At 39.2% G+C, this 20128-nt stretch overlaps 1 protein-coding gene across 2 annotated transcripts in view; it reads right to left on the reverse strand.

The window, feature by feature from the left end:
* PDSS2 (decaprenyl diphosphate synthase subunit 2) overlaps nucleotides 1-20128 on the reverse strand; it is a 188354-nt gene that overhangs the window by 38545 nt on the left and 129681 nt on the right. For both annotated transcript variants that reach the window (XM_084623905.1, XM_084623906.1), the window contains exon 3: nucleotides 19100-19298. In XM_084623905.1, coding sequence (XP_084480031.1) covers nucleotides 19100-19298 — 199 coding nt within the window. The remainder of the gene's footprint in view (nucleotides 1-19099; nucleotides 19299-20128) is intronic.

The raw sequence follows: 20128 nt of genomic DNA on the forward strand, positions 1-20128 counted from the left end.
ACATTGCAAAGGCAGGATAAACAATCCTCCAGGATTTGCAGAACAACAGGAATAACAGCAGCAATGGGGGACAGGACAATTTCGTGGAGGAGATGTTGTTGTGGAACACAGTGAAAACCAATTGAAGGATATTGGTAGGGTTCCTGGAGCAGCTGCAGACAGCGGAGTGCCTCTTCTGTGCCCAAGAAATGAGCACTGACTAGTGGGATCACATCGTGATGCAGATTGGGAACAATAAGCAATGGCTGCAGAACTTTTTGATGCGAAAGGCCACTTTCCTGGATCTTTGTGCCACACCTGCTCCAGCCCTCCACCACAGGGACACCAGAATGAGAGTTGCCCTGACAGAGGAGAAGCAAGTGGCAATAGCACTGCGAAAACTTGCAAAGCCAGACTGCTACCTGTCAGCGGGAAATCATTTGGAGTAGGAAAATCCACGGTGGGGCTGTTGTTATGCAAGTGTGCAGCGTCATTAATCATCTCCTGCTAAGCAGGACTGAGAGTCTCGGCAATGTGCAGGACACAGTGGATGGATTTGCAGCAATGGGGTTCCAAACTGCAGTGGGGCAATAGATGGCACGCCCATCCCTATTTTGGCATTAGCGCACCTGGCCATGGAATACATCAAAAGAAAGGGCTAATTTTCTATGACTACGCAAGCACTAGTGGATCACCAGAGATGCTTCACCGACATCAATGTTGGCTGGTCAGGGAAGGTGCATGACACTCCCATCTTCAAGAACACGGGACTCTTCAGAAAGCTGCAAGCAGGACATTCTTTCCCAACTGCTGGATTACTACTGGTGATGCTGAAATGCCAGCATTGATTCTGGGGGACCCAGCCTACCCTTTACTCATAAAGCCGTACACCAGCCACCTTGACAGCACCAAGTAAAGATTCAACTACCAGCTCAGCAGGTGCAGAATGACAGCTGAATGTGCTTTTGGTAGAGTAAAGAGACCTTGGCGTTGTTTACTCACAAGACCAGACCTCAGTGAGAAAAATATCCCAAATGGCTATAGCTTCCGGTTGTGTCCTGCATAATATCTGTGAGGCAAAGGAGGAAAAGCTGCCACCACGGTGGAGGGCAGAGGTGGAGAGTCAGTCTCCTGAGTTCCAACAGCCAGACACAAAGGTTATTAGAAGAGCTCAACATGGAGCTATGCAACTGGGGGAGGCCTTGAAAGAGTACTTAGAACAGTTAGGTACAGTAATGTGGAGGGGTGTACTGTGCTCTATCTGGTCCTTACATTTTGGAACTGTTAGGAATTGTGTGGTGCTTGCCCTACATTTATAATTATTACATGTGTTTATCACTAATCCTGAGTTCTGTTGCCCTGTAAAACAAGTAGTGGGTGCTTCAGGAGTGCTATGCATTCTGCTGCATATATTGTGAAATAATAAAGATGAATTATTTACCAAAAATAGATTTTTATTGCCAACCAAAACAGGTGCAAAAATGTGCAATTAAATACAACAAGAACTTCTGAAATAAATTAACAGAACAGAACTGAACAAGGGGAAAGAACATTCATGTCCATTTCAGTTCATTTGGGCTACACATACAGCTACCATGGCTCTCACAGGTCAGGGTATGCAACACTGGTTCTCTTTATTGTCTCCCAGCATGGAATGGTAGGGCGAGGGATGTGTCCACAATGCCATGTGGAATGTTGAGGGGTATAAGGAGGTACTAAAATGGAGTTCTCCATTGACTGCAAAGAATGCCAAGCACATGATTTTTGAACCTGGAGGTCAACAAGAGTCCGTAGCATTTGTATTTGCTGCTAGAGATGCCCTATTATGTCCTGATGCATCTTCCTCTCCGACTCCTGGGCCTTTCTCCTGTCTGCTCTTTCTCTATCCATATTCTCTACAATATTCACCCTCCAGGTCCTCTGTTCACGGTCCAATGCAGCACTGGCTTGCAGGATCTCTCTGAACATATCCACCTGTGTCCTCTTCTTTCTCCTCCTTACCGTGGTCTGGCGTTCCATTGGTGTTAAGGGGGGAGCTCTCAAGACGCCTGTGATGCTGGCAGACCACAGACACCAGCTCCTGCCAAGGTCCCCATGTCTCAATTGAACACTGACAGATGCATAGCTCAAATCTGTCTGGCTCATTTGAGAGTTAAGATTGATAAAATAAGTATTAGAATTATAAGAAAGCGTTTAGACTGTATTGAAAGCTTGTGAGTTGCTGCATGCATTAATCTTGTAATATCTGTGTTCCATATTGTATGCAATGGTGTTGTAGCTGTGTTAGTCCCAGATATTAGAGACACAAGGTGGTTGAGGTAATACCTTTTATTGGACCAGCTTCTGTGCCGAATAGAAGGGAATAATCACTTCCCTCAATCTGCTGGCAATGCTCCTACTAATGCAGCCCAATATGCCGTTAGCCTTCTTGGCAACAAGGGCACACTGTTGACTCATATCCAGCTTCTCGTCCACTGTAATCCCCAGATCCTTTTTTGCAGAACTGCTGCTTAGCCAGTCGGTCCCCAGCCTGTAGCAGGGCATGGGATTCTTCCATCCTAAGTGCAGGACTTTGCACTTGTCCTTGTTGAACCTCATCAGATTTCTTTTGGCCCAGTCCTCCAGTTTGTCTAGGTCATTCTGAACCCTATCCCTACCTACAGCATATCTACCTCTCCCCCCAGCTTAGTGTCATCCGCGAACTTGCTGAGGGTGCAATCCATCCCATCATCCACATCATTAATGAAGATGTTGAACAAAACCGGACCCAGAACTGATCCCTGGGGCACTCCGCTTGATACCAGCTGCCAACTAGACATCAAGCCGTTGATCACTACCCATTGAGCTCAATGATCTAGCCAGGTTTCTATCCACCTTATAGTCCATTCAGCCAATCCATACTTTTTTAACTTGCTGGCAAGAATACTGTGGGAGACTGTATCAAAAGCTTTGCTAAAGTCAAGGTACATCACATCCACCGCTTTCCCCATATCCACAGAGCCATTTATCTCATCATAGAAAGCAATCAGGTTGGCAAGGCATGACTTACCCTTGGTGAATCCATGTTGACTGTTCCTGAACACCTTTCTCTCTTCCAAATGCTTCAAAATGGATTCCTTGAGGACCTGCTCCATGATTTTTCCAGGGACTGAGGTGAGGCTGACTAGTCTGTAGTTCCTGGATTCTCCTCCTCCGCTTTTTAAAAGATGGGCACTATATTTAACTTTTTCCAATCATCCAGGACCTCCCCCAGTTGCTACAAGTTTTCAAAGATAATGGCCAATGGCTCAGAAATCACATCAGCCAACTTTCTCAGAACCCTTGTATGCATTAGATCCAGCCCCATGGACTCCTGCATGTCCAGCTTTTCTAAATAGTCCTTAGCCTGTTCCTTCACCACTGAGGGCTTCTCACCTCCATACTATGCTCTCATACTCCTCCCCAAACATTTTGGCCTGAGGGCCACATCAGGGTGCGAAACTGTATGGAGGGCCAGGGAGGGAAGGCTGTGCCTCCCCAAACAGCCTAGCCCCTGTCCCTTATCTGCCCCCTCCCACTTCCTGCCCCCTGACTGCCCCCCTCGGAACCCTCCACCCATCCAACCTTCCCTGCTCCTTGTCCCCTAACCACTCCCTCCCGGGACCCCTCCCCTAACCGTCCCCCCCCAGGACACCACCCCATCTAACCCCCCCACTCCCACCCCCCCCAAACCTCTGCCCCATCCAACCGCCCACTGCTCCCTGTCCCCTGACTGCCCCCCGGGACCCTCTGCCCCTTATCCAACTCCCCGGCCCTGGCCCCCTTACCATGCTGCTCAAAGCAGCATGTCTGGCAGCTGCACCGCCTGTCCAGAGCTAAACACGCTGCCTTCCAGAGAGCTGCCCGCGCAGCGGCATAACTGCAGGGGAAGGGAACAGTGGGGGAGGGGTCGGGGACTAGTGTCCCCAGCCAGGAGTTCAGGGGCGGGGCAGGACGGTCCCATGGGCCAGATGTGGCCCGTAGTTTGCCCACCTCTGATGTAGTGTCTACCTTTGCACTGAGTTGACCACCGCAGGTCAAGTGTGGTTCAATATCATTTGAGGAAGCGGTGTTACTGAGTCTCCATAACAGGGCACTTATGTTGGCGGGAGACAACTTTGAGGGTAGACATGCACAACTTACGTCGACCTAACTTTGTAATGTAGGTCAGGCCATAGTCGTTTTCCTCAGTAATGAGCAAATTCAGGACTACAGACTCCCCCAACCCCCACCTCACATGGCTCCCAAAGCAATGAAAACTAATGTACTAACATATTTACAGATCTCATATAGCAGACCCTTGCAATGGACCACTCAACCAGCTAATGATGACTGGGACTATGGTTAGCAATCATGAAGTAGTACTTGACTGCTTCAGCCTGATCCTTTTGGAAGGGATAACTATATTTCAGTGCTCATCTTACCGAGATACAAAGTGGCGAACAAAAAAGTACCATGATTACAGGACCCCAAGCTACACAGCTGCAGGAAACTCAAACAGTGCAAAAGGAAGAGGAAAAACTCACAAAAATACCCCCCACCCCACCATTTGCATCTGTTACATTCACATGAAACTAGGCTATGATGTCCACAAATTGATTTGTGGATTATATCAGTCAAAGCTGGTCAGCCCTGAGTTGACACAGATGATATCTCTAAGTGGTGTTAACTATTCTGTGTAGACTGTGCCTGTATCAATAAATATGATTCAGGAGTAAGGTCATTTAGCATCTGACAGATGGAATTGACTAAACAGAACTGCAGATGTTTGTTAAACTAGAAAATCAACAGCCTACTCTAATGTATCATGAGTAGCAGTGATCAGATCCCTGACTAAAAATGAAATGCTGATAAATCACAAAACACAAATATTAAATATCAGCTGAAGTCAATCAATTAATGCCCCAGCCTCCTTGTAAATCAGGTAGATGCCAAATGTGTCAAATCTTATTAAAAAAATTAATGTTTTCTAAACATTTACTGTAATTTTTTCCTCGCTCTACACCACAGTATATCATTACATCTGAAGCCACTCCCAATTTCTAGTCCCCTTCCCTAAAAATTTGACCCCAGCAAAGGTTATTTTTAAGACTAGTTTTACTACAACGCATGAAGACAGGATATGCACTCTATTTACACATCTTAATCTTTCCTAGTAGTATTAGCAGCTGTTTCAGAAGGACCACAGCTGACTGTGCACACATACATCGGCAGTACTGACAGTATTAATCACACACAGATTTATTAGTTTTTTTCTGCAATACAAAAAAGCAGGGCTACAATGCAGTAGGCAAAGGTAAAATACTCCCTAGGGATGATTAAGTTTCAGTGTACATACTAGGTGGGAGGGAAACAGGCTCCCTTATATGAATAGCCAGGTCCTTGGGGGGGCGGGGAAGGGAACAGCGCAGGGGAAGAGCAAAGCCATCCAGGCAGAAATCTTTTTTTTTTTTTTTAAGGATTCATTTGCGCTGTAATTCATTTTAAATTGCAAAAAATCTAATTTAACTTTTCTCCATTTATGCAATGTTTACTTTTTACATTTCATTCAGGTTCAACAGAAAACTTGGACCTAACTTGTTTATGATCAGTTCTAATTCTAGTTCTCATGCACAATGCTGTAGTGTTTGAGATTACAATATTCTACGGTAATGTTTCAATAGAAACAGAACAGGTTCTCTCTACTACTGAAAGCAAGCTCACTGTGCCCTCTATAGCTATGGTTGCTTAAGGATTTTCCTTTTTAAAGAATTCTTTTTCAAAGTTGCTCAAATTTTTTAAATTTTCACCTTTCTGGATGAACTTTCCAGGTGTTCCACTACTTTAGACAGTGAAATTGTTTTGGGAAAATTGTTCTTTGAGCAAAAAAAGAATAAAACTCCTACCCTTACTCTACCCCCACGTACATATTTTTTCCATTATATTAAAAAAATTGAGACTTTTTGAAACAAGTCTAGTTCCTCAGCAGTTCAAGGCAGAAAGAGGGGATTTGGCATGCACATATTCCTTAGTGAGGCAAATTGCCTTTTGACATCTATCATTCTGGGATGTACTAACAGGAGTGTCATATGTAAGATGGGAGGTAATTGTTCCGCTCTACTCAGTCCCAGTGAGGCCTCAGCTGGAGCACTGGATCCAATTCTGGGCAACATACTTTAGGAAAGTTGATAAACTGTAGAATGTCCAGAGCAGAGCAAACTGTTTAGAAAACCTTACCTATGAGGCAGGTTAAAAAACTGGACATGTTTAGTCTTGAGAAAAAGAAGATTGAGGGGTGATCCAATAACAGTCTCAAATATGTTAAAGGGTTCATATAAAGAGGTCAAGAAGTAATAGGATTAATCTGCAAAAAGGGAGATTTAGGTTGGATATTAGGAAAATCTTTCTAATGATATGAACAGTTAAGCACTGGAATAGGCTTGCAAGAGAGGTTGTGGAATCCCCATCACTGGAGGTTTTTAAGAACAGGTTAGACAAAAAAACTGTCAGGACTAGTCTGGGTGTACTTGGCTCTCCCTCACCATGGGGACCGGGTTACCTCTCAAGGTCCCTTCCAGCCCTGAATTTATTCTATCCTGGTGAAGTTACATTTTGATTCTATGGTTATGTTTTAAAAATTGTAATTCATGCATGTGCAGTTGTTATGTAGTTCCAAAACTGTTCTGATAATGGTTCCTCATGGTTATAAAGAGAAAGTGATGTATTGAACATGCAGATTGTGAAATTTGGTTTGTGCTAGACAATGTGGCAATACCTGCTTTATGTAGGTATTGAATGAGGCAGGGCTTCACAGGATTCCATGCCTCATTTCAGTAAGGTGCACAGATGAAACCCTGTCTCACTGAGTGCTCATCTCATGTTGGATAAACCATTTCAGTTCCACATTAAGGACATTTTTTATTCTAACGTCTTTCCTCTTTAAAAAACCCCACACTTTCTACAAAGAGCTTACTTTTGTCATAAGGAAAGTCCTTAAGCTTCATTTGAACATCCATTTGAAGGTCTAATGAAAACATCCATACTCTGGCAAGGACCAACACACCAGGTAGCTGTTCTTGTTAGAGTATTATCAATCTCAAGGGCACCCATCTTTTATACGTCTCAGACCCTCAGAAGTCAAATTTTCTGAACTAGTCTTTTCTCTCTCTGGAGAGAAAAAAAACCCAACTTATGGGCCTTTCTTCCACAACCTTAATTTATATTTGACAATGAAGGCTGCGTAGCTACCAGAGAAGGCTGCAAACATTACTGACTAGTAAAACCTACTTCCAGAGACATCTTTGTCTCAGAGGCATGGAGCTCTTCACCATTACTCCAGCCATTCTTGTTTCAGCCACCAAAATGTTGTGGAAAGGGTAGTAAGAACTATGTCATCACCACCAAACTATACATGAATTCTGCCACACTTTCAGCTGATCCAGAGTAGGGTGGAGGGGCACTGCTACCTCAGCTTCAGAGGCAACCATTCACCAGGTGATGTGTCTGTCTTCAGGCTCCTGGATGATCTTTACTTATACTCCCAAAGTGGTATGAAAGTTGGTTCCTCTGAATTAAAGTCTTGATTCTTCTTCACTGATGCTGATATAGGTGGTCTCTGAAGAGTCCTCCTTTCTCTTGTATGTACAGATATCACTCTTAAATAATCATCTTCCAGACCATCCCTCTCATTCAAGTTAAAGATGGCAGGTTGCTGTACCAGTACCAAGGACAGAAGGATCACAGTGGCCTGACCATGCGTCGGGACTAGATACATCAAGGCCACAAGTGTGGGTTATGTTGATGGAAGCAGCACCAGAGACCAGCAGTGAGGAATTAAAGTACAGAATGTGTGCCTTGAGTAGGCACTTCCACTGTTCCGAGGGCTCCAAGGACTGCTGCCACCAGGACCTGGCACTGCTGTGCTTTTTATGTGACTGAGATTTGGTTGAAAGATGGCTGCTCAGTTCATGAGGACTGCAGGAAATATTGAAGATCTTGTCTATGTCCAGGCACATGGTCTCAACTGGTTGCTTCAGGATAGAGGACAGATTCAGATGCAAGTTAAAGGAACAAGCAGGACTTTCAATGAGAAAATTCAGAGCAGCTATTCAACTATTAGACTTATTACAGACCACTAGAACAGTGAAAAGATACTTGTATTCTAGTAACAATACATCAAATCTTGCAGGATATCTCCTGCAAGGATATCAAGAGATTAATTTGCTAGATGATCAGACACCGCTGATGTAGTTTCAGTGCCCAGGACTTTCTACTTGCTGGCTTTCAACCAAAGCATTAGAGCCTTCAGGATGACTTTGCAGAGTAATTGTAGGAAGGAGTGCTTCCATCTTGAACCCAAGAATTCAGAGTGACATCTATGACAAATTTCATAGTGGTCTCACTCATGATCTTTCCACACTCCACAGCAGAGCCATTCTGCTTCAAGGCACCAGATATAGCAGCCATACTTGTCCACAGGGACACGATACAACAGCTTTTGTATTATTTGAAGCCATTGGCTAATTCTTCATAGAAAAGCATGAGGAGAGAAAAAGAGACCAAAATTTAAACTCGATTTTCACCAGTTTCATGGACGAGAACCAAGGAAAACTGACATCTTCCAATGCAGTGGGAGCTACACTATCACACGATTACTTCTGAAGCCTACTACGAAGTTTCTTACATTTTAACATGAAATACAGGAATTCAAAAAAGCAGAGGCAGAACGGGATACCCTGAGATTAAAGAGCAGATTTACATGTAGACTGAGCTGAGGCTCCAAGGGAGAGCCAACAAGTTACATAGCTGGACTGTTCTTCATGGCAACCCAAAGGAGCTCTATCACTGACCAATCAGACAGGAGACTGCCTCTAATAATTCAACTTTTGCACTTCAACTTGATAATAGCCCTAGAGGCTAGTTCTCATTGAGGATGTGTTACAAGTGCACAAAAATAGTAGAAAATATTGGTTAATCACCATCATGTTTTCCCAAAGAAAAATGGATTGTCTAATTATACTTGGGATTTCCTCAAACATTGTTCTTAGGGCAGTGAGTTCACATAAGAAACTTTCTATACAAAAGAGATTTTTTTCATACAGCAAATGTTTAGGGCTCTATTCTGCCTAGCCCTTACATATTGTATGGGGTGGGGTGGGAGGGTGAATATAAAGAAACACCTGCCTCCTCCTTGCTCCTTTCATGTAAAGGCAGGTCAGAATTTCAGTCCCTGTACTTATGGGAAACCAGGGACTGCTTCCTAGATACTCCCCCAAGGCCAAGGAAGTGTGGAGAGTAGGTACAACTATGGTTTTGCCTCACGTATGTGACAGCCGGCAAACCAGAGCACCGATGCAGTGGTGACAAGGAGGATACTGCATCTCTTAAGCATGCTCACCCAATGCACAAGGTAGCTTCAGGAGGCATTCTGGATTCTCCAATGCCTTTAGTTCCAGCATGTTTCTGCATTGCCCCCAATATGCAGCTATTCCCAAATTGCATGATCTAGACCAGGGGTTCTCAAACTGGGGGTCGGGACCCCTCAGGGGATCATAAGGTTATTACATGAGGGGGAGGGGGTCACAAGCTGTCAACCTCCACCCCAAGCCCCGCTTGCCTCCAGCATTTATAATGGTGTTAAATATACTAAAAAGTGTGTTTAATTTATTGGGGGGGAGGGTGTCGCACTCAGAGTCTTGCTGTGTGAAAGAGGTCACCAGTAAAAAAAAGTTTGAGACCCACTGATCTAGACCTAAATAAGGAGGAGAGTCTTATTATAGAAAGTAATCTTCACTAAGCAAAGTATCACTAACCTCAAAATATATTAAACAACTTTAGGAGACTAATACACTGAAAATTCCCAAATGAATACCATTCCTACAGCAGTGCTTTGTCTACAGTATCTTATGCCTAACTACAGAGGCACAAACTATGCACAAAACTATGCACATACAGACCAAAAAAAAAAAAAAAATTACTCAAACCCAAACCACATAAATACAACTAGACATAAATGTGATTATCTGAACTCCTATTGCCAGAAAATCAGAAGTGTCCTTTAAATTTACAATTCTGTTTTTCAAAAATTCTAATTTTCCAAATTTCAGGTCCATATCCTGAGCCATTCAGGTAACCGGATTTTGCTTGTACTTATTTTTAACAATACTGTCAGTTATAAATAATTAAATTAAAATTGAAAACATATAAAATGTATACATAAAAAAAATCTCATGCTAAAACGTTATCTAGCAAGCTTTTGCCAACAATGATTATTTAGGGCTGAATAATTTGGAAATAAAGGCAAATGATGAAACTGCCGATGAACTCAGCTATATTAACACTGGGGGGTGCCACTATACTGTACTAATTAGAGATTTACCACTATAATATTACAATCTTATCTACTTTTCATGAGAATAGTCACCTCTGGTGATAACAGAAAGCTAAACAAGGATGCTTTAAAAATAGGGCAGATTAAAAAATACTGACTTCCAGCAGATAAACTCTTCTCCCCCTTCACATATATTAAAAAAAATTGTGTAAAATACTTAAATGCTTTTATAAAAGTATTTTATAAAGTATCTGTTTCACCCCCTTAAACTGTTTCATCTCACCATTTCAACAGAGTTTCTTTTCTCAGTGGAGAAAAATATATTATTATTAAACTCAATCTTTGATCATACTGGGTGGGAAAAAAATTCTTTTGTGAAATCAATCTGACACAAAAAAATCATTTGTGTATCCTGCGATACTGTAGTTATCCCAAAAACAAGTATTCCAAACCCATCAAATTCAGAGTTAAGGAAGTTAAATTTTAAAATAAATATGAACGTGTCAAGGTATGGAAATATACAGGGTAACCCAAATAGCCTTAATTCTACTCCATAGTAACACCACACAATAACTATGACAACTATTATTATGGCATAATAGCATTTGTAGTCCCAGATTTGATTAAACTGATTTTAAAGACATTCGTGTTTTTTCTTCTTTCTTTGTGGTGTCATTACAGAGCACAGGTAAGGTTGTTTGTATTCTGTAACTATACTTTTCCATACCTTAACATTTTTGCATGCCTTTTAAATTTAACTTAACTGTGGATTTCCTGCATTTGTAGTGCTTGGTTTTGAGATAATTATAATAATTTTACTCTTAAATTACTGATATGTATAAATATAGGAATTTCTATACTGTATCAAACCCATTATCCACTATCCTGCCTCCAACGGTATCAGCACTCTGAAGCAAGGTGCAATAATCCTACAGAAGGCAGATGTAGTATAATTTGTCACAATAAAGGTCTTATCCTACTCCCTAATAGAGATTGGTTTAAGCCTGCAAGCATGAGGTTTTTATCCCTTCCAAATCTTTGTTTGCATCAACTGTTATAACTTTATCACTCTGGATATTCTTGTTACCCATATTAACATCCAGTCTCGCTCTGATTCTTGTAAGCAATTGGCCTCAATAACATCCTGTAGCAGGGAGCTCCACAGTCTATTTGTGAATTAAGTGAAAAGTATTTCCTTTCATCAGTTTAGAATTTTCTACCTTTCAGTTTGTCCCCTTGTTCTTGTGTTGTGAGGTGATCTACCTTTTCTATAATATCATTATTTTATATATTTGTCTTCTCTTATTTGCCTCTTTTTAGAGGTAATTTCAATCTTTTCCATCTCTCTTTGTATGAATTTTTTCATGCTTCTAATTCTTTTCATTGCCTTTCCCTGCACCCCCTCTACTTCTGCAATATCCTTTTCAAGATAAGATGACTAATACTGCACATAGTATTAGAGATGAAATTGAATCACTGGTGTATATAAAGACACTATAATATTTTGCATATTATTTTATATTTTCCATGCCATTCCTTATGCATCCTAACATCTTGTTTGACTTTGGACTGCATCTGCACATTCAGCAGAGGCCTTCACTGAGCTGTGTACAATGATGCCCAGGTCCTTTTCTTGAACTGATACTGTTAATTTAGAATATATTCAATCTTAAGCCAAGTTTAATGTAGTTTTTATCTCAGAATTTCCTTGTGTTTTTTTTTAATTTAAAATTTTATACACAAACAAGAAACCCTAAGAAAATGTTACCATACTACATATTTTCGAACCATTAGAAATATTGTATCACTCTACATTTGTTTTTGTATTATTTTAACTTTTATGACCAGAACCACCAGTAACAGGCTCCTTTAACTCAGCTTCTGACTGTCACATTACTCTGCACCTCCCTGGCCCCCGAGGGGGTGACTGCCTATGGCAGTCCTGTAGCCGCACTCACACTGAGGTGGCAGGAGAGGGCAGCCATTTGAGAGAGGGAAATACTTCACGGAATTCTCTGCAGAAGAAAATTTTTGAACCTCTCCTGAAGAAGAAATGTTCAGTTATGAATAGTAAAAGGAAAAAATGAACACTGATCCTCATTTTTTTTCTTCAAATGCAGCCAATAATCAGTGAGTTTTACCAATATGCGAGGTTTACGGGTTTTGTGTTATTTTTTTATGAAGATCATTCAGGAAACAGGTGGTCTGACCAAGGGTGCTAAAGTTCCTAAAGCACAGATTTTAAAATTATTTTCAAGTCAAAACTAATTAACTTATTTACTTGTAAATTCTCAAAAATTAATTCTGTACTCAAAAAACAAGTGCTTTAATTTTGGGGAGAAAGCACTGTATTATTCATATGTAACAAAGTACTTGAATTCCTGCGTTAAGTATAAAACTCAACACAACCTTGACTATAGACCCATGGCTGATGTTTACATAATATTAAGACATAGATAAACAGTTTCTTTAATGAATCACAATGTACAGTAGTTTCTGTGCAAAGGAAAGATTTACATGAATAAACTGGTAACATTTACGCAAACACAAGGACTATTTTGTAAACAACATATTTATGCCTTCAGGAATACATAAAGTTAACATAAGGAAATGCAACAACTATATAAGTAGTACATCTGTGCCACTGTTTATTTATAAACAACTAATGCTTAATATAACAATGATCTATAATGTGGTCTTGTGGTAGAGCTCTGCACTGACAGGCAGGAATCCTCAGTTCAAATTCCTAGAATTTCACATAGCAGATTGTGGGAAGTGCTTCAAAGTACAGTCCAGTCATCCATACAAGGGGTCATGAAATTAAAGTGGAGAAAAACTGGAGGGGATCATCCTTAAGGTCCTCAGTCAACAGGATGCTAGAGAACAATGCTATAACATGTAGTCCAAGTGGCCCATTGACTAAAACCAACTACTGACATATGACTGATGTTTACAGATTATTTTAGCATATTATTTGTGCCTTATAATATGTACAATATAATTCTACACCTGAGCAGTTTACATTACATTTATATGCATCAATCTGTCCTCTCACAGATTTGTGCATCAGTGCCTTGAGATGACTGGAATGTCAGACCTGGTCATGTGTATATCTTCATTGCACCCTCTATCAATTTTACCTCAGTTGGAGTTAAAACCTAGGTTTATTTAGGGTTAAATTTTCCTTTGATTTGCAATTTGAGTTTCTATTAATGTACTAATCCATAGCCCGTCTAACAATCCATAAAGTACCATTCACAGTTAGTCAGTTTTTTTGTTTTTTAAACACAAGAGGTACCACATGCTGACATTAAACATAATAGGACAACTGACATCAGAGATCAGAGTCCATCTCCCAACAGTTGCAGGATATACTCCTATGACAAAAAGCATATCCGATGTTAAAGGCCAAGAGAAGCCACGCCTTACATGGAGTACATATATTTTTAAATCCCAGAAAGTGATACGAGTTAAATGAGACCCAACAATGCCTGAATTCAAGTACTGTAAATATGCTGTGGTCTGATCAGATTCACATGCAGTTCTATACAATGGTAAAGATGTAATAAAATATTTATCGTGTTAATCTCAAATCACTTTTATTAGATGAAACAACTGAGAATTATGCCTTAATGACAAAAATAATGAAGTTATGACTGTCCTGTAGCATTTTATTTTAATCATTACAGTCTATATCAATTATGAAAAAGTATAGAAAAAAATAACCGAAATATAGCCTGAGAGTAACCTGCACTTCTTCATCGGAATATAGAAAATTATAATGCTTCCTTCCATTTCTCAATACTTTTCAACTTATTCTGTATGTTTGCATGCTCGAACAACAAGAATTTAGATGACCCTGGCTTGGCCCCATCATTGTGATGGACAATGATGTTTTACATTAACCCAGCACAGTACAATCTATCTTGGAGGAGGTCATGCAATTTATGGCTTCACAGCTGGCATTTCAAGATATCTTTAGTTCAAGGTTCTTGTACCCTGAAGTGGTAAAAAAGATTTAAATGACTCTTCTGCATCACAACACATGAAAACGTGTGAATGAGAAGCACGAGCATTAGTTAAAAATAACATTTCAAGGACTTCCCTCCTTTAGTCCTGAATCTTGTTAACATCACAACAGTGATATGCTACAACAGTAGCAAGAGGGGGGAAATTACTACAGGATTAACAACAATTCCTATACCTAATGTTATTTAAAAATCAAAGTGTTACCTAAGGCAATTACCTTACAGCCTTTTAATATCTACAGGCAAAAGCCTAAGGGAAAATAATTGACTTTGCTAATTTTACCCTTGGCAATTATAAAATAGCTCTGCATTTCATTATGACTGCAGAAATTTACATCTAATTGTAAGCCCCAAGAGAAGTACAGAGATAAATGCATCATACAGAAGCACAGACAAGAATCTAACAGCACAATACAATTAATTCAGTAGTAATGGCTTAAATTAAACTAACAGGCTTAAGTTTAAATTACAATGCATACAACAGTTTTAATTACTGAAACAGATATACATGCCTAGATAGAGGTTGTAGTCTTATCATGGTCAGTATTGTTTACAATATATTCCATGTTTCTTTTTCTATAAGCCAATTTACTTAGCTACTAACTGCCACAAACAACAATACCATCACTTTTACTTTTTCTTGCAAAGAACTAAGGCTGTCAAGCGATTAAAAAAATTAATTGTGATTAATTGCACGATTAATCGCACTGTTAAACAATCGAATACCATTTATTTAAATAGTTTTGGATATTTTCTACATTTTCAAATATATTGATTTCAATTACAACACAGAATACATAGTGTACAGTGCTCACTTTATATTTATTTTTATTACAAATATTTGCACTGTAAAAAAAATAGAATTTTTCAGTTCACTAAGTACAGTAGTGCAATATCTTTATCATGAAAGTTGAACTTAAAAATGTCAAATTAGGTACAAAATATAACTTCACTCAAAAATAAAACAACGTAAAACTTTAGAGCCTACAAGTCCTCTCAGTCCTACTTCTTGTTCAGCCAATCATTCAAACAAGTTCGTATACATTTGCAGGAGACAATGCTGCCCGCTTCTTGTTTGTGATGTCACCTGAAAGTAAGAACAGGCATTCGCATGGCACTGTTGTAGCTCACGTCACAAGATATTTATGTGCCAGATGTGCTAAAGATTCATCTGTCCCTTCATGCTTCAACCACCATTCTAGAGGACATGCATCCATGCAGATGACGGGTTCTGCTCGATAACGATCCAAAGCGGTGCAGACCAACGCATGTTCATTTTCATTATCCAAGTCAGATGCCACCAACAGAAGGTTGATTTTCCTTTTTGGTGCTTCAGGTTCTGTAGTTTCCGCATTGGAGTGTTGCTCTTTTAAGACTTCTGAAAGCATGCTCCCCACCTAGTCCCTCTCAGATTTTGGAAGGCACTTCAGATTCTTAAACCTTGGGTTGAGTGCTGTAGCTAATCTTTAGAAATCTCACATTGGTATCTTTTGTGTTTTGTGAAATCTGCAGTGAAAGTGTTCTTAAAACAAACAATATGTTCTGAGTCATCATCCGAGACTGCTGTAACATGAAATATATGGCAGAATGCAGGTAAAACAGAGCAGAAGACACACAGTTCTCCCCTACGGAGTTCAGTAAGAAACACTGGAATAGTGGCCAAAGCACGAAGGGCCATACGAATGTTTAGCATATCTGGCATGTAAATACCTTGCAATGCCGGCTACAAAAGTCCCATGCAAAGGGCTGTTCTCCCTTTCAGGTGACATTGTAAATAAGAATTGGGCAGCATGATGTCCCGTAAATGTAAACGGATTTGTTTTTCTGAGTGATTGGCTGAAGAAAAAGTAGGACTGAGTGGACTTGTGGGCTCTAAAGTTTTACACTGTTTTGTTTTGAGTGCAGTTATGTAACAAAAATCTACATTTGGAAGTTGCACTTTCATAATAAAGAGATTGCACTACAGTACTTGTGTGAGGTGAATTGAAAAATACTATTTCTTTTGTTTATCATTTTTACAGTGCAAATATTTGTAATAAAAAATAATATAAAGTGAGCACTGTACACTTTGTATTCTGTGTTGTAATTGAAATCAATATGTTTGAAAATGTAGAAAAACATCCAAAAATATTTAATACATTTTAATTGGTATTCTACTGTTTAACAGTGTGATTAAAAGTGCGATTAATTGCAATTAACTTTTTAATTACGATTAATTTTTTTGAGTTAATCGCATGAGTTAACTGAGATTAATTGACAGCCCTGCAAAGAACACAAAACATTATGAAGAAAAAAGTCATGGCTATTTCACACTCCTAAAAAATAGTTGCACAGAACTGAAAATTAACCCCTTTCAAAAGAATAAATGCGGTATGTTTAAGTCATGGCACATGTCAAGATACTTCTATAGCTTGTCTTAAAATTTTCTAACTTTTCCAGTAGGGATAGAAGAATGAGAGAATAATTTAGTAAATCAATCAATCAATTTCCATGGTGGTATCCTACTTATAGCATGTAGAAGCTATGACACTATTTAGATGTCAGATAAATGAAAAAAGTGTTAAAATGTTTTGGCAGAATTTTCAGATGTGCAGTATAATGATTGCTTGAAAAATAAAGCATCTCTTTGGTATTTGTGCTTCAATTTACAGTAGGTTTGATTCCTGGCAAATCTTAAGGGACTATACTTTATTGCTGGTATGCGTAATGATTTATTATTTTCTCAAAGTTTTCCCTCAGTTTGAGTTAAAACCTAGGTTTATTTAAGGTTAAATTTTCCTTTGATTTGCAGTGAGGACCTCATCCAGGATCTCCTGAAATGCTGAAGAATTAATCCTTAATAGATACAAAACTAGTATAATCATGTTCATGTTAAATCAGTTTCTAAACGGATTTATGTAATAGTTTAAATAATAAAAAACACTGTAAAGGTTAAAGAAAATATTTTTTGAAGATTTAATATCACATTTTTTTCCTCAGATAATTTAAACCATTAGTCAAGCAAGTTGGAAGTTGATTTCCTTTCTCTTATATTGAGCTCATCTAGTGTGACAAATGATATCAGTCAAGTACCATACACATTCAGATACCATGGGTATGTAGAAGCTGCAGAATAAGACGCTAAACAGAACAAAATCAGGCTCAGAAATAGCAAATGTTATTATAACTTAACATTGTGGAAATATTTTATATAAGATATACATTTTTATTATACACAATAGTGGACAGATAGATTATACTTTCTTGTGTACCTATATAGTAAGATTCCATGATTGTCACTCTGAAGCCTAAAATGTCTGTTGAGTCAGTGTGAAGCAACTAGAAGGACGTGATGCTGACAGACCAGTTGCCAGCTTATGCCAAGGCCCCACGCCTCACTGAACACTGACAAATGCATAGCTGCAAACCAGTCTGGCTCACTTATGCAATAGTATTGTTAAAATAGGTATTAGATTTATAAAAATGTGTTTAGTGTTTAGACTTTATGAAACGCTTGAGAGTTGTTGCATCTGTTAATCTTACTTATAACTAAGGGTATGTTTTAGTCACAGGTATATTTAGTAAAAGTCATGGACAGGTCACGGGCAGTAAACAAAAATTAACGGACCGTGATCTGTCTATGACTTGTACTATATACCCCTAACTAAAACTTGGGTACTTTGAGACAGGGTGCTGGGGGTGCCACGGGTACTTGGGAGAGGGTTGTGCCCTGGTTTGTAACAGTCTGCCCTGAAGTTGGCACTCACGTTCATGAGCTACTCCAAACAGCCTGATAACATGGTTGAGAACTCTTTTTGTTTAGCATATCACCAAGTTCAATCATCACTGGGATTCACAGTCTGTTATATACAATTTTTATGTTCTCAGCCATTCCCCCCCCCACCCTTTATGAATTACACCCATGTGATAGTACTGGTTTTTACCTAGTGCATAAATATATCCTTTTCTCTCACACACACACATATATACGTACATATACACACACATCCCAGTTTATTCACAATGACAAACACCTCCTATCTTGTAAACTTTCAGACAGCTGGGCTGAGCAAAATGACTGCAGTTGTCTTTTAAAATGATAATGCATTTTTGTTCATAGGGCATTCCATGCCCAAAGCTGTCTGGATGACTAACAAAATTTTACTAATAGCAAAAAGGCAAATCACACCTGTGCAGACAAAAATTGAAAGATCCCGAAGAATCCTCGAAATGTAAAACAAACAGAATCCATTCTTCCCTCAAAAAAAAAAAAAAAAAAGCACAATATAAAACTAAATAATCAACTAAATATGTTTTGAACTTCACCTGGCAGGTTGCCAGAGATGTACTGTACTACATGTCTTGAAGACACAGCAGCATATATATGTTAATTCACCAGCCTGTCTTTTAATCCACTACTATCTATGGCATCACTGCTTCAGAAGAGATACTAAAACGTTAGCTGTGGTAACATTTCTGTAATATTGTGGTAGATGTACCTGGAGCAACATCCAGCTGTCAATCCATCTGCATATATAATAGAATTGTGCCCATTTTTACAGTGAAAGGATTTCCCAATTCAGACTTATCTGTTCAGTGGTTAACAACCAGAGCTGTTACTTATTAGAGTAGTAGAAACATTTTTTACCTTAAAAAGAAAAGGAGTACTAGTGGCACCTTAGAGATTAACCAAATAAATTGGTTAATCTCTAAGATGTCACTAGTACTCCTTTTCTTTTTGCGAAAACAGACTAACACGGCTGCTACTCTGAAACCCATTTTTTACCTTAGTATTCTGTAGTTGAGCTAGGCTTGTGCAAGCATTTGCTAGAAGAAAGTCTCCACTCAGGACAGCTATTTTATTTCCAAACTGCATGTCCTTCAGTAGGCCATCACAGGACTTCAGCTCGCCAATGTTTACTATCCCACGATGCACCAGAAAGGCAGTGTGGATCAGCTCTGTAATCTCTGCCAGACTTCTTTGACTTAAAGCAAAGATAAGAGATTTATTTTTGAAGCCACAAACACAATGTAGATTTTTGATAAAAAGCCATTCTACAGTTCCTCATCTACACAAGAATGTTTTATAATTGTTGTTTCACCATAGATCTTTAGAAATCGCAGTTCACAAGCAGTAATTAGAGTATGATATCACCTGGGCAAGTAATAGCATGATGGGGTCAAATCCTCACAGCTTCTAAAGGGAAAAAATCTTCCTCCCAGTTTTATTTTAACAACTTTCTCAAAAATTCAAACAGGTAACCAGTCAACACTTTTTTTTATATATTTTTAAAGATTTTGACAATGTCCCTTAAAAGAAACTATTAAGGAAACCAACCATAGGGTGCTCATAGTGGTGAGGGAATGAGAGGTCAGGATTGGATTAAAAACTAGCTGAGCATTAGAAAAGTGCTGCAATAAATGACTGCTTCCTTGACTAGGGGAGGGGGATTAATAGTAGGATACCTCCACACATTTCAATAATGGGGCCAGATTTTCTAATGGACAAGCAGTGGGCAAATGACATTTGATGATGAAACTAAGTTTATCTGTTTAGTAGAAATTGTGGAGATTATCTAAATTGCTCTGTGCAGCACAATGGTAGATTAAATTTTACTTGGATAATTTTGTGTGTCAAGTTCTTATTCTGATGTATTCTAATGAGCTCAATATAGGAGGCGCCAATCCCTGCACGGAAAAAGAACTATCTTCTCTTTCTATATGGCTCCCCTTTCTATGGCACTTTTCAATTTTGCAGAAGGAGAAATGATGTAATAGCTGTAAGAACAAAATAATGTTAAATTTGGTGGACCAA

Source organism: Lepidochelys olivacea (genome assembly GCF_965140295.1).
Source record: "Lepidochelys olivacea isolate rLepOli2 genome assembly, chromosome: 3".
Taxonomy (NCBI): domain Eukaryota; kingdom Metazoa; phylum Chordata; order Testudines; family Cheloniidae; genus Lepidochelys; species Lepidochelys olivacea.